We start from the raw sequence: 16900 nt of genomic DNA, 5'->3' as shown, positions 1-16900 counted from the left end.
CGATGAGTATTAATATAGTGATTGAAAACTTCTTTGCTGAAGCACATACTCTGATTGTTAAACAAACAAAATAAACTCTTTCTTTCCAAGTATATACATACAATAGTGTCAACATTATGTGCCAATGTATTTTTGATATTTATTTGAATATTTTTACTATTTTGTAATACATATTTAATAAAAAATAATAAACCTGTTTAACTTTAATTAATAATGAACCTGTTTTACTGTAATAAATTAATAAATTCTAGGTTTTTTTTAATTACCGCATACGACGCTTTCCCACTTTTGAGCTATTTCATATAAGAAGTTTAAACAAATTAAGATTTTCAGATGATATTATTTTTAAAAATGTCAACCTATTTAATTAAATTTAATATACAATGGATTGTTAAGCAAAACTTTCTGCACCGAAGTCGGCGCAAATGTGAAATGTGTTTAATATTTTGTCTGTGTCAATTCTATTATAAAAATTTAGTTGATTTGGAGATTTGAATCTCTTTCGAAGTTTATACTTTATGATACTATTATAAGTTGCTAAAACGCTGCTGTACCATACAGTTTCTAAGACAATTTTTCACCCTACACTTTGATGAAAAACTATGTCCATATATGTTGCAGATATTCAGCAGACATTAGTCATGCTGTTTAATATAATACCTATACTCTAAGTAATATATATTGGAATGCAAGTGTTAAGATAAAAAAATACGAACTGATAATAATTCTTGAAAAATAAAATTATATTTGTTAATACTATGGTAGATATTTGTAATTATTGACGTAGTGAACTTGGGGCGCTTAATAAGTTTGGATGCTTAAAGCTCTTCTATAACACCCCTGTAGTTTCGCCATCATACTGCAAGGTAAGGTTCACAATCGGCAATTTCCACAACACATCTCGACGTTGTTTTGAGTTGTCAATCGGGAAATTTTGAAACCGTATTAAGTAGGCTGCAGCGACCATTACACACACGCACGTATATCCATTTATAATATGTACATAATATACAATATTACCTTTTTATATGTATCAAACGAGTGTGCGAAAGCCGTGTAATTGCGCATGTGCTTGTATTGCAGAGTGATTGCACAACTGACAACTATATTATAATAAAATATTAAATGCACCGCATATATAGTGGCAATTGGTATCTATACACAACTCACAAATACACGTGTAATGTGTGTGCATGATATAGTACAGGTATATCTTTTCTGGTAGTGTAAATGTGCACTGACTGCATTGGACTCGAGGGAGGTAATAATTTTTCCGGTGACTCATATTGGTGTGCACGAATAACAGCATTGTATGGCGACGTCGGTAAATCGTTTTGCAAAAGTCTGAAGAAAGAGTAAAAAAAAAAATTTATATTAAAACACTATATTTATTACAAAACAATGAAGGTTTTATGAATTGTATTATAAATGTATATATGAGAATGTGTGTAAATATTTCCGATTGCTATTTGTCGTTAAACATCTGAACTAATTTTATTCACGGTCGTCTTGAAATAATGACGCGTTATAAGGACTTTAGCTGCATGTTAAATTAATTTTTTAGAATCTCATTGACTATTTGTGTTCACAAAATACATTTACTAGCTTATATCGAAATGAAGGTTTTCGTGAGCTAAGCACCAGGTGTAATGTTTTTTTTTTTTTTGAGGAAGTAAGATTCGGTGTGTTTGAGTACCCATAAAATATATTATAGTTTTGAGTAAAAAATACAAAATTTACATTTAAATTAATTCAACGCTGCACCTTGCAGTTGAAGTATACAGTATGTACCCACTACCTTTAAGTGTTCAGCATTTTTATATAAGTGCAGCTATAGGCACGGTATACATGTGATGGTATACGTATACTAATAGCAAATTTTGAAGATTTATAAAAAATCAACACTTTATAGGAAAATTAAATAAATATAAATATTATAATTATATTATTGCTATTATATGTTAACTCGCAGGTTAGCAGTTTAGATTAGGTTTATGCTACACGCATTGTTATTGTTTTGCTTCTTAGGTACCTATTAATTAAGGACTAATTAATTTATGAATGGTAGCAGGGGCGTTTTATAGGAAACGAGTACACCTATATAACTACATAACTCAACTACTTATAGCTAGCTATTTGTTTTATTGAGAAATACTATTTTATACGTACTTATTACTGTTACCTGTGTTATTGTGCTAGCCTTGTGAAGGTCAATAAGATACTAGATACATACATATGTCTCGATATTATAACTGTACCAGTGCAACAAAAAATAAAAATTTGAAGCTTAACTTCACAGTTAAATAGGAAAATAGGTAACCTCTCTGCTGTAAAGTAAGTATAGAGTATACACTAAAGTAGGTATCTACGATTATTTGTTTGTGAGTTATTCAACAAAATTAGAAAATTGATTTTGTCAAAAACTAATTTTACATGAAAATTTCGTTTTGTCCTTATTTGTCTTAATTATTTCCCAAGTTTTGGGAATTCTTTACTTTTGATCTACTAAATTCACTTTCCTATCAGATAATATGCTGAAGTTTAAAATCGAAGAATTTTTCTATTGTAGACAACGTGCTCTTAACAAGAAAAAAAAACATCATATTGTAATGTAAATCTAAAATAATTTATTATTAATAATATTCCTATTTTTTATGATACAAGAATTTGTATTTAAGATGTATACCTAACACTATAAATAATATGATTAGCACACGTGTTCCATAACCCTACAGTCCCAAAACCCTACAGTACCACAACCTACAGCTAATGGCCTCAGTTGTCGGAGCTTAAAAAAAAAATAAAAAATATAATAAACATTTCTAAAAATGTTCTGATACCCATCGATGATTTAAAATTTTTCTCGACGTTTTAAGAGATCGTCAATTGTTTGAACCTTGTATCTATCAAATTTTGCAAGCTGTGAGTATTAAAATTGAAATCGTTATGAATTTTTAACTATTGTGAAATTAGAATACTTTCGTGATTACCCTCCCCCTCTTAAGTATCAACATAACAAAATTTTCTTAAAAATACCACCCCTAGTGTTGAAGATTAAAACGTAATGACGGACACAAAAACCCATACACACTCAAACATCATCGCTTCGCTCAGAATCTAACTCCCGACTCCCGAGTATAGTTTATTAGTTAATACTTTAATAGTTAATATTATTCAGTATAATCAATAGGCAATACAATATTTAATTCAAATACTCAATTCTTATTTACCTATTATTACTTTATATTTACTTATTTACCCTTATTCATAAATACTTATATATATTTACATTTTTCAATTTATATTATCAATAGACAATGTAATTTATAATGTATAGTTCCGATATTTATAAATAAACCAACATGATCATATATACAAAATATAATATTTTTTTTTTGTGGAAACGTAATTAATGTTTGTAAACCTGTTTAGATTAATTTTACTTAATTCCCATTTAAGCATAGTACTACATTATAGGAATGCGTGAAGCGTGTATATCATTATGTATAAATAGGCAGTTGATTACGTAAATAACGAGTGATGATTGTTTATTGGTTCGTAAACTCATTGAGATTTAAGAAGAAATCGATCATCAATAAATATTGTAGGTAATATACTAATATTCATGGGTAAAATAATTTTTATTTATCAGAAAAGTAGATGTAGTCGTGTTAATTGGTTATTATTAGGTACCCATAAGTCGAAAATATAATAATGAAATTACCCAAGCGTAAGATTTTACCGTGTTGACAAATTTTGGTCATAATAAATTTATATAATTTCACTGCAACTTGACGATCTTTTTGTTTTGCTTTAAGCAAATACACAATATATGAATTAAACCACTCAATAATTATATTGTCAGTGGTTTTAAATTCACAAATACCCATATATTCTGTGCAAATACTAACAATTTTTGGTATTTTGGTTATTTGGTATTCGCAAATAATACCACACCTTTTTGTTTGTTGACTTTAGACGTGAATTTAGGAGAATAGTTGAATCATGGCTAAATATATAATATATAAAAAAATGAAAAAAAAAATGTTTTTACCCATGAGTTGGATATCATTAAGATATATTATTATTAACATATATATTTATATATCTAATATCTATATATATATTATTAAGACGATATATATATTATATATATATATACCTAAAGCAGACAGATGATTTAGAAAAGGTTGGTTTTACGAAAATAATGACATTTTGGATGAAAGAAAATGAGTAGGTATTCAAAATCACAAATAGTTTTCTCTGGGTGAATTTTAAAAACATATTTTATTAAACACTTTATCTTAGACTAATTAATGATTGCAGTTAAACATTAGACGTTGCATGGGTAACACATTATCCTATGTTTTTATGTTATACTTACCAAGCAAACTATATAACGGTATAGGTAAACTAATAATGTCATATAAATATATAATTTGTGCAACTTGTATCAAGCGATTATGCGAAGCTGCGATACACGATTCTATGCTAAAAAGCATAATGTAACAGTATATTAATAATTAATTAAATATTGCTATTGTTTTAGATGGCCGAAATTGACAATTCTGATTTCACCTGTGCAATACTATCGGCTGTATTATATATTGTACCTAAATGTTAGGCATTCAAAATTTTTCGTGTTAACTATAAGTTATAACGCATGTCCCGCACCACTATTATTCTCTTTTGAAAATGAAAATCAATTATATCATATATTCATATTTGTATTGAGTTATAATATTATCTACCAACGAAATAATTACGATCGCTCCATCTCTACCAACTCGCCGTAGTCGTACATATATATTGTAAGTATACTCAACATCAGTATTATGTACATCGATTTATGTGGTTTCTTTAAAAGGTCTAATTTTTTTTTTTTAATGTTCATAGTTGTGATCGAGCTTTAAACAATTTAGGCAGTTAAAAACCGTAGAGAAGTTTTAAATTGACACGTGCCGATGAAGGTCAACGAACGCCGGTAAATGGACATTCGGAATAAAATTAATGTACGAATGGCCAGCTAAACAGACACGATGATGATGGACAAAAACTGTAAAACCCTACGGGCCAGCCCCAGGTAGTCTCGCGCGACAAGAAGTTAGGCTGGGGAAATTCGTATATTCTGAAGGAGCTGAATTAGTTTTCTTCCGTAAATACAAAACGAGTCAACAATATCGATTAGTCACAGTTACGAATATAATGATAATAAGACATTATTTCAAATAATTGTTAATGTCGCATGTATGTATTAGAATAGACCTCATGATAATAAATAGAACCTATTCAACGCATTGTGACCACCGCGCCAGGACTTTGTGCTATAACTATAACTGCGGCTAAGGCCAAAAACCGGAGGGAGGTGCTTGCTTCTTTGCATCCTTGAGTTTTATACAAAACAAACCGCAACAGCAAGAGGTCAACAGACATACCATAAGCAATGAGCAGTTTAGTTTAGGTGTCCGAGAGCATCGTGTACAGAACTCCCGATGAGGTGATGCATATCAAACTCATTACAATTCGAAGAGGGCCGATTTAAGATACGTTCCAAACGATAATAGTTTAACACATACAAGAAGATTATCAATTCTTTTTTTTCTGTTAAAATTTTACGTTAAATTAAAATAATTTCAATAAATAGTAAATGTGCAATTTTTCATCTTCGGCATACGATTAAAGCTTAGCTTAAGTTTTAAATATTAAAAATAATTTTAACTGTAAAAAAATGACAGACGCACAAATAATATTCTTAAAGTAATGAAGGTAAGATAATAATATTTAAGAAGTTTTAAAATATAAAATTTCCAATCACTTTGATTAAAGTACATTTTTTAGTGCACGTTAAACTAACATATTTAATACCTATTTAAAGAACACTACATAGATAACAGTTAAAATATTTAAATCTTTATAAAAAAATTACTGTTTCTTAGGTAAATTAAAACCTATTTTATATACATTTTCAATTAATTTAGTATTGACAAAAAAAAACAAGCGTATATTATATTTCTAAGAACATTTTTTTTAGTTATAATTAAATATAATTTTTTTTTAATAGATAATTTATTGTTAACATAAATACTTCATGCATTTAAATGTACAAATATATTTGATAGTATGAATAAATTTATTTGTAAACAATTGTAACAATTTATCACAGTATTATTTTAAATAGGAAATAAATTAAATTATAAGTTTTTTTTATTAAAAAAAAATATATAATATATTTTAATGTATTCACAATTAATATATATAATAAAAGTGGGGGGTACCTATCCGATGGCAGATTGATATTTTAAAGAAAAGAATAATAATACAAAATTACTTACAAATTTGACTTGGGTATTAGCATAATAAAAAATAATAAAAATGTACAAATACATCCATACCTAATTATATTAAATTACTTTTTGTAATTTATTATATTTAAAATATTACTTATTGCAATTTTTTTTCAAATATTGTAGATTACATTTATAGTCATATTATTGTTTTTCGCTGCAATGACGGCAAACTGCAGCGGGACGTTGATTATAGTTGACAAATTACGAAAAAAAGCATTGGAAATAACACTGAAAACTCCAATTTGCCGAATTTATAACAACAGGTATGTAATACAATAAATTATTAGATGGTAGTGATAATACTATAATGATAGTTATTAAAGATATAATAGAAAATAATTGCAATTTTGATATAGTTTGGTCAATGTCACATTGTTACTCAATTAAAATGTCACTAGTTTAATAATTAAATATCTGTTGTTTTTGAAAAATATCGTGTAATTAGTAATTATCCAAATATGCTATATTCATCACGTAATACGTTAATCATAAATACGTTTAATATAATGTCGAAGTTGTATTAAATTAAAATATCTGTATCACTGTTATACACTCAAGACTCAAAAAGATACTAATCCTATATCCGGTAATTTCACGAATGAGCAATTACTAATTAATATTAATGGTTGTTGACCAAGAGTATATAATACCTCATCAGGTGAATCTATTTTACGAGGACAAGATGTGCATTTTCATTAGATTTGATCGTGATGAATAAGAACAATGTGTTTCTCTATATTTTGAGAGTGAGTAAAATATAAATAAATGTACAAAAAATGTAAAAACAACAATTTGACCCAAGGATGTTTACATGTATACAGTAATACAGTGTAACAACAAGTATAATTAACAATTTATCTTTGGGTGAACTGTTCTTAATTTCAAAATGTAAAATTACAAATATTTCTTTGTTATGTATTATACAATTTCTTGTACTGTAGTATGACATTTCCTACACATACTTTATTTTAACATTTTGAATGTTAAAAAACATTTCCTATGTTTTTTTTGTCATCGCGTATGTATTATACTGATGCCGATACTATTATGGTTCCTAAATTTAATATATCTCACCATGGTTAAGTTGTAACAGACTAATTAACAATTGTAAAATAATTAGATGTATACAAACCAATCGACAAATTAATTGAGTATGCAAAATATTGTTTATAGCAAACTAACAACACCTATACAATTATTAAACCTCAATATTATTTATTTATTTATAGTAACTCTTATTTATATTGATTCAGATAAGACAATTAATTATTTTATAAAAGACTAGGAAGTTGCTAAGTTTAAAAACCCTAATTGCAGATGACCTTGGTCCTATATTTTTATTTTTAATGTATATTTTTTTACAATTATTTCAAATATAGCAAAATTATATCAATCATTTAATTAAAATGTGTAAAAAAAGTTTGTTAATAATTAAAATAAAAAATTTTAATTAAAAAAAATATTTAATTTTATAGCCGCATTTAAAATGTTATTTCCTTTACAGAGCAGACTAATCATCATTTAATAACTTCTTTATAGTTTATATTTTTTTTCAGACATGATTTTTATAAACCAGTAAGAAAAATATTTAGATAACTCATGTTAGGTATACCTAATACCTTATAGATTACGCAGGTACAATAATATAGATATATAATTTTGATATGATTTATATTTAATATATTAAAAATATTTTAAAACTAAAAAATTGACTAACTAAAATTAATATTTTGATATCCAAATATAATTTTTGATAATAATGAACGAAAAAATATTTTAAATATGCCTACTAATAATCTTAGTTAGCTATTTAATTGTGTAAATTACTATATTCACCTAAATTCTAGTAGAAATTAAGTCGATAAAAAAATTGTTTGTATACAAACAAAAATTGTACATTTTCGTATTAATATTCTAACAGTGACTAACCTTAAAGAAGACATATCTGTCATGGAGAACACAATCACGTGTAAAATATAATTACCGTACAATAGCCAAATTCTTAACATTTCATGCATGGCAGTTGCGATTAACAAAATTCATTAGTTTATACTTTAAACGTTTAGAACATATTCTACTAATTTTGTTCAAGTTTACTCCAATAATTCACACGAAGAAAAAAAACCAGGGAACTCGCTTTGCTGTATATTTGTAATCTGTATAGTATGATTCTATAGGTACATACTCGTATAAAATATATCTAAACATTGTGTAGTTGAGTAGAACATCACAGGAATGTGAATACGAAATCTATTCGGAGCGGAAAAAATGTCAGCCTGTACTTCTAAATATATTTAGTAATATGGTTGAACTACTCGTAATTTACTGTTATATATGTTAGTAAAAATTTAAAAACAAAAACAAAATTGATTTCGTTAAAATTAAAAAATAAACATTGGTGTTGAGTGAATATTCCCATTTGTCCTGATTATTTTGACTTTCTCCCAAAAGGCTGAAAATACAACCTCGATCCAATTTTCTACCGGAAAACCATCCTCAATAGATAATAGATATTGAAACAATTTTTTGGTATAAAAAGTGTCATCAGGAAAAACACCATTTTTAGAACCATTAGATTTGTTTCCCCATTTAGAATCTAAAATATTATATTACTATGATGATTAACATAAGCAAAATACTAACAGCGTAATTGTGGTGATGCAAGGGAGACAAGGGGCCCAAGAGGGCACTAAAATGCTCCCCTATATTTTTGAGGAATGTATCATCCCCCCCAGAACTCTTATGTATTTTGGGTTATTTATTAATATGAGTACCTATTATATACCAACAATTTGATAAGACTTGTGTAAAAACAAACAATTAGGTAGGAATAAATAGATAAAAACATATCTAGGGGGGGGGGGGGAGGGCTCAGGATCTTGATTTTGGTTGTTAAATTATGAAAGTACTATGTAGTTATTAAGATCACTTGAGGCTTTTAATTAATGTACCTCGAAAATTGATTAAATTGAATATCTATCGTGTGTATGTACTATGTAGGTACTGTTTTCTACATTCTAATACCTACCTATCTATAATTTAAATTTATCAAATGTTAAAATGTTATAATAATTAGGAGTGATTCTTTAAAATAAATAAATAATAATTATGAACTTATACAATAGCTATTCTTAATTCCAATGATGTAATTCGCACTGCAGTGGGTAGGTAGTTAATTTGGATATTTTTATTTATTACAGGAATGAAATACAAGTGCTTTTGAAATCAAATCCTTCATTTGTTTATGAGTCAATGTATGTTGAATCAGTAGAGTTGTTCTATAAAATATGCAAAGGTACACAACGAGGTCCGTGTCAAAATATTGAGTTCATATACCCAGGTAAAAACAATGAAAATGATGAAATAACATTGAGAACAGGAAAATCAGAAACATAATATTGTATTTTATAGGAACAAAATGGTGTGGACCAGGTAATATTGCCAAAAATTATTCAGACCTGGGAGTTTATCACGAAGAAGATATTTGTTGTCGAGAACATGATCATTGTACCAGAACGTTAGAAACTGGTCAATGTTATTTTAATCTTTGTAACATTTCTCCTTATACTAGGTAAGTTAGTTTATTTCACTTATTCTAGCGTTTTACTATATTATAATATATTTACAATAAAAATAACTGATTCTTTTGTAATTTTTTAGATTATTAATATATTCAAAAATTATAAAATAATTTGTTTGCATTACAGATCTCATTGTGAATGTGATATAAAGTTTCAGCAATGTTTAAACAAAGTCAATACATCTACTGCTCACACATTGGGTGTCATATTTTTTAATATAGTAAAAGTTATGTGCTTTAAAGAAGAGTGTCTTTTTGGGTGAGAGAACAAGAATAATTTAAGGATAATACAAGACAAAAATAAAAATAAATAAATTACATTTTTGATTCATCACAGAAAATTTCTGAAAAAAACGTTGTTTTTAAAGATGATATTAGACATTAGTACAATATAATTGTATACATTTGTACTTACTATTTAATACTTATATTTTAAAGCAATATAAGCAATTCTATTTTACTTAATGTAAGCCATAATATTTATTATAAAATAATTATAGTAACATATTATTTATAGGTACGATGGTACATTCATAATTAGTTGTCGTGTAGGTAATTCAGTAGAAGTATTTTACTTTTAGTCTATAATAAAAAAACACAACAATAGATATCATACTTAATAAAAAATAATGGAATTTAATATGAAATATTATAGTGAAGATCAAAAATATTACTGACAATGTCGAAGATATCTATTTTATTTTCAAATAATAATATTAGCACTCAGAAATTGTATACAACATAATATATTATACTCTGATACTCAATAATATTTGATGAGTTATACCCCAAACTGATGCTAAGATAACTAATTATGGGCAGTAGCTTATTTGGTAAAAACACTGGGATTTACATAAAAAGTCAATTTACAAATCTGAATTTTCTTTTCTTAAATAATTTAGAAAAATTTACCAGGACATGTTTTTATAGCCTAATGGCCATTACCCAAAATATATATATTAAAAACGATTTAATATTATGGTTTTATAAACCATTATTACATTAAAATAAATGTAGATTTTTTTTAGGTTAGTTTTTTAAAAATGTAATAACAAATACAATTTAAAACTAATGACATTTTTCCATTCGATAACCAATAAAACCTAACTCAGATAATTGTTAATAATATTTCATTCGTAAATTATATTTTTAGGGGATGTATCCAAAAGTTCGAAATAACACCAAATTACCATCAACAAGGCAGAAGTATGGATATCCTAACTACAGATTATCTATTCAATATTTTTACAAAAATTGTTATGGATTTTGTGCGTTATGCATTAAAATGAATGTTTTTAGTTTTTAAACAATTTACTACACTGACTATTTTATTTATTTATAATATACAAAAATTACAAGAATACTATTATTTATTATAAATTATATTATAATATGTTAACTAATAATATTTATTTGAATTATAAAGATACATACTAACATACTTCTTAAGTAACTGTACTGTTAGTTGGTAGTGTTTTACTATGCAAATAAAATAGAACAAACAATTTAAACTAATTTTTGACATCCTTCATATCTATACATCTATTAAAATCCATCCAGAAAATCTTGAAAACCACAGAAGCAGCTGTCTCTATCAAAAATTCGAGTGGATAGATGGTTTAAATTATTTTAAACTAATTAACCTTTTAGTTTAAAAAACTAAGCTGGATGAAAATGTGATGCATGACTATTGATTAGTTCAGACGTTCCTAACCAAGGTGGCGCGGCACAACAATTAGCTTATGAGTTATGAGTTAGTTTACGGTATTTTAAATGCACTAATTTTTAACAAATAAGCATAGAACCCAGGGTGTAATTATTACTGGTGGTGATATGAGGGATAGATCCCCCATGTCCATTTTTTTTGTATATTATGAATTTTAATTCGTCTCTTGTAGAAATCCACATGAAAAAGTGGGTAAGTGGATGTCGCTCTACTGTACATCAGGTGTCTAAGAGGTCGCTGTAATGGATGGTATTAAATTTGAATTCAATGATTTCAAATCATTGTATACGACAAACGATTCCAAGTGGAGACGGTATGTCAATTTAGGATATTTAATATTGTTATTACTTATTATAATTATGGTAGCCGGTAAGTTGAATTCATATTATTCTTAAATTATCAGTGATGCTGGAAAAATATTAAATATACCTATGTAAAATTGTGCTGTTTTGGAACCGAATTACAACAAAATGATAACCATTATTTTTTGTGTTAATATGCAATTTTGTTTACATTTAAACTTAAAATGTCTGTAAAAAATAACTGTACTCATATATTTTTAGATTTTTTAGTTAAGGGAAAAACTGCTTAAGTGGAACTTTGTTTGAAATTTTCAATCCTTAACTATATAAACTACAAAATTTTTAACTACAAAATAATTTTAGATTTGATAAATATTGTCAACATTTGAACTTTTAATGCTTATAAAAAAAATCATGCCTATGTATTTTTAATATTTTTCAACTACTATTGTAAAAATATATCAAGAGTCTTGTATTAAATTTTCATGCTTTTTGATCCAACCGATAAAATTGTATTAACATTTATAGAAAAAAAAAAAATGAAAATTGAAAATGTCCGTCAACAGCTTAAAACGAGTCAAAATATTTTGAAAATTTTATCGAGTATATGGATCGATGGAATAAACATTTGGTGTAAATTTCAAGTGTCTACAGTAATCCGTTTTTTAATTTCAATAAAATAAGAAAATCGCTACAAGAAAAATCGAGTGAATATCCAATGTCGTAAACTTCAAACGCTCATAAAAATTTAATTTGACTTTCCGGTAGAATTTTTTTCCTTAACAAAATGTTAAACATGTTTTATCCGAATTGGAATAGAACCGACTTTGTTCGGGAAAATGTTGCACGGGTGATAAAAAATACACATTTACGATATTTTTTTTATGGTAAATGATGACTCCGTCATATTATGGATAGGCAACATATGGTACACTTCTGCCGGTTAGAAGTTTAAAAGTTGTAATACCCGCAGAGCGGCGTAATACACGTAAATACGCAATAAACGTTTAAACTTATGATCGAATTTGAATTTTTCTTAGGTCACTATCCAATCATCAACTTTCCGAATGACGTAAGTTTCTTCTGACGTGGCCCTAAATTTAGGGTTTTTAAACGCTTTGCGCTGATTTTTGGTTCAGACAGCCACTTTGGGCGACGGAAGGGAGTACCTTATTGATCACGGTGTTTAGCGAACAAAAAGTCGTATTAAAAAATGATTTTACTATAATATATTAATATTGCCTGAGAGATATTAATTACCGGAAAATTGGCAGGCAACGCTGTCACAGATGCTCTCCGAGAATCTAAAGCCGCCTTATATATAGCCTCTATCGTATGGGGGAAGAAAATTAATTAAATTAATTCTAATTTCTAAATGTCCATCAGAAGTTTTGATGTATTTTTAGAATTATCATTCAAACTCTAGATTTATACAAACATAGTGAACTATTGTGAAAATACTGCACATAACTTAGGCAGAGCCCTACTTATAATCAAAGGAAAATATTGGTCGATAGACCGATGACAAATCAGCGTTGTATTATATGTGGCCAGAACGGATTTCAGATTTATTGTGGATATTTTAACTAGTAAAAATATTATAAACAACAATACGCGACACTGACAAACAGACTAATCTTTTTTTATCAAAATAAAAGATAAACAAGCACTATTTTCCTCTCAGATTGTTACAGCAGTAGTTGCTTGTTTTACTACTTAAGGGACATGCACATGACCTGTTTTTGCTCAAAAACATGCCTCACGGCAAAAATTCTCACGCCTCGTAAAGTGATCCGATTTCTATAATTTTTTTCTCTCAAAGATAAGACCACTTATGCATTGGATTTGGATTTTCCAAATTCTATTTCTAAACCATGTACGTAATACGATTTTGAATATGACCAATTTTCGCAAGCGTTTGTTATTTTTATGAAGTACATCTGTTTTAAGCAATAAAATTAAAAATCAAAATCCAATGGACCCAGTAGAAAATTATGCTCTTTCAAACGAAACACATAATAATCAATGATTCGTGTACGTTTTCCCTGCAGAGCGTGTTTTGAGAAAAAAATAGTGCCTTTTATTTTTGACTGTTGACATGGGCGCGCTTGCACCGCATGCGTAGATAGCCCAGTATACCCGCATATAAACACACTCATACTAATCAATAACCATCATTGATGACTAATACAAATGCCACTAACGGTCGGGGGCCACGAAATTTGAATATTTGTCATAGTATTTAAGTAAAAGCTATAAAATATTACTTTATGACAAATTTAACAATTTAACAATTCATGTACAAAAAAAAAAAAAAATAAATATAAATTAAAATTAGTAGAAAATTAATTTGATAAGAATATAATTTACTGTAATTTGTTACTACATTCTAGGAAAGGTAGCATGACTAAAGAGGACGTAACACTGGCATTTGTTGTCTTCGTCTTACAAGTGCGTAATATAGCAAATTTACGCTCAGCAGACCGTCGACAGTAAATCGACCTATTATGAAACTTGTTGGTGAGAACATTTTCTATGCGTGAGTATGTAGGTTTTCTACGATAGTTCAATTTTTTAACTCATAATACGGCGTAAATTAAGAAAGCTCAAACTCACTTAAAAATTGAACCATCGTAAAAAACCAACATACAAACACAGATAATGTTTATAGTGTTTATACCATCAAGTTTCATAATAGGTCGACTAACTCTCATTTTTAAAGTAACGAAGCTACAAGTGATCTGATGAGGGCAAATTTGGTATGTTACGCACTTGTAAGACGGAAACAACAAATGCCAGTGTTAAACAATCTATAAATATTTATTTACTTAAAAATAATTCTTGTATTTTTGTTGTTTTTTCGGACATTTTTAATCGACCATTTGCCTCATGTCTTGTAACATTTAAGTTGAATTGTTGATATTTTAAGGTACTACACGGCTTAATACCATATTAATATATTATAACATCGTAAAAATGTATAATACGGAATAAAAATAAAACACCGACGTTTGTCTCAGAATCCATGAAAACTTAATAAAACGAAAATCGTAATCCGCAATGCTGATTAGCGACGAACACGTTCAGTTAATCCTTTGTCATATTGAATGCGATGTTCGTAGATGGCGTTGCAATTATCATCTGATAACAAATGGTTATTATTAAAAAAAATTTGTAAATATAATGCAACAATCGCATATGATCTAACACGTTGCAACTATAAAGATCAAAGAAATTAATACCTATATTATGATATTGATAATGAAAAATTGTTTATTTCTCTGTAGCGTAATAATTATTTTAAAAAGATTTACATTATGACGGTGAGTAAATAATTGACAGTTTTCTTGACCCTTTGATAATCATCATTTTTTTTTCATATTATTTCTATGAAATTGTTGATGGTCATAGGTTTTATTTAACAAGTAAGACACATACATACAATCTATTTAAAACTTTGAAAGAAGAGTATATGCACAATAATATTATTGTCGTTTTTGCTTTTTAATGAGAATAAAAGTTGAACGGATATCATGTCAAAATAATCAACAATTTATTTTCTGCCATGTGTGGATGCTTTGTTTCAGTTATGCATCATATGAAAATTATGTTAATGTCTATGTGCAGAAACAACTTTATATAATTAGCAATTATCTACCTACATTATATCTACCAGAAAACGGGCTAAATACAATACAAATTACAGATGAATATGTCGTTATCAGAGATGTATTATGTGTCAATTTTTAATAATACCAATGGTAAACATTAAACATTATAATAATTTGGATTACTTTTTATAAATACTGTAAAAAAATATTAACTCTGTTGGAATACGAGTATGTCTTCTTATTTAGTACATTGTAGCTTCCAAGTTTTGTCAGTTTACGACGTGCTAGGTTAGGTTCCATCTCCATGTCAGTACCTATATTAACTATCATAATTTTACAGATTCATGTATAGTTAGGTTAGGCTAAAATAAAATATATAATCATGATAATAATTAATAACGCACAGAATCATTTAGTTGTAAGTATCACAGTTTTTAATTCATCATTAATAATTTACACGTAATATTCATCATAATATTCAAAAATCATAAGTAAAATATAATAAAGCCTAAATCTAATATATTTTCTCTCCTTTTTTTTTTTAAATTAAAAACATATCACATTTTGAACGCAACACACCGTACATTTGTTAGGCGAATGACATAAATTGGTACATAGTAAACGTGTTAAAATAGTTCTACATGTACACAGTGTAAATAGCGGAAGGTCATACGACTTTTGAGACCATACATAATATAATATAATATAATATATAATTAGCCGAAAAAGACAGGTAGGTAACTGAACGACGAGTTTGAGAGAAGATAATAATAAAACATAATAATATGTTTAAATGATGAATGTGAACAATAATAATAAATAGAGCACGTTGAATAAAAGCATCGATAATAATAATAATTAAAAAAAATAATAAAAATAAATAATTATATAAAAAAATTACATTGAGCGATTCTTTTAAAATCTTTATTTCTTTTTGTTGGAATGAATATGATGTGATTAACAATACAAATTGTACGACGGATATTTAATAATTGAATATAATATAGAGTATAATATAATATGTATTATATAAAACAAATAATTTAGGTGTCTTTTACCATATTCTAATCAAACATTATTTTATTATTATCGTTATTTTTATTATTATTATTATTATTATTATTATTATATTATTAATATTCAGTAAAAAATATTAAGCTTATCATAATCGAATATATAATATACTCTCGTACATTGTACATACATACAAATATATATATTATGTATATATATTATATCATATTTATAACATTATGACTCGAGCCTACGCGTTCTTACATTCTATTATAATATATTAATATATATATATACAATATACATTATACATATATATG

The 16900-nt window shown here is 27.1% G+C and overlaps 1 protein-coding gene across 1 annotated transcript; it reads left to right on the top strand.

The window, feature by feature from the left end:
• Positions 1-5356: 5356 nt before the first annotated feature.
• LOC111026442 (phospholipase A2-like) lies at positions 5357-11241 on the top strand. The gene is made up of 6 exons (XM_022304539.1): positions 5357-5766; positions 6471-6610; positions 9548-9687; positions 9759-9918; positions 10055-10186; positions 11081-11241. The coding sequence occupies exons 1-6, from the start codon at positions 5761-5763 to the stop codon at positions 11214-11216; spliced, it is 714 nt and encodes a 237-aa protein (XP_022160231.1). The 5' UTR covers positions 5357-5760; the 3' UTR covers positions 11217-11241.
• The last annotated feature ends 5659 nt before the right edge of the window (positions 11242-16900 follow it).

The sequence above is a fragment of the Myzus persicae genome, unplaced genomic scaffold (assembly GCF_001856785.1).
Source record: "Myzus persicae strain clone G006 unplaced genomic scaffold, MPER_G0061.0, whole genome shotgun sequence".
NCBI lineage: Eukaryota > Metazoa > Arthropoda > Insecta > Hemiptera > Aphididae > Myzus > Myzus persicae.
This window is presented reverse-complemented; position numbering and strand designations above follow the sequence as displayed.

Coding starts and splice junctions, on each gene's coding strand:
- LOC111026442 (XM_022304539.1), top strand. Junction 6,611..9,547: donor TGCCGAATTTATAACAACAG/GTATGTAATACA, acceptor TATTTATTACAG/GAATGAAATACAAGTGCTTT. Junction 10,187..11,080: donor AAAGAAGAGTGTCTTTTTGG/GTGAGAGAACAA, acceptor TTATATTTTTAG/GGGATGTATCCAAAAGTTCG.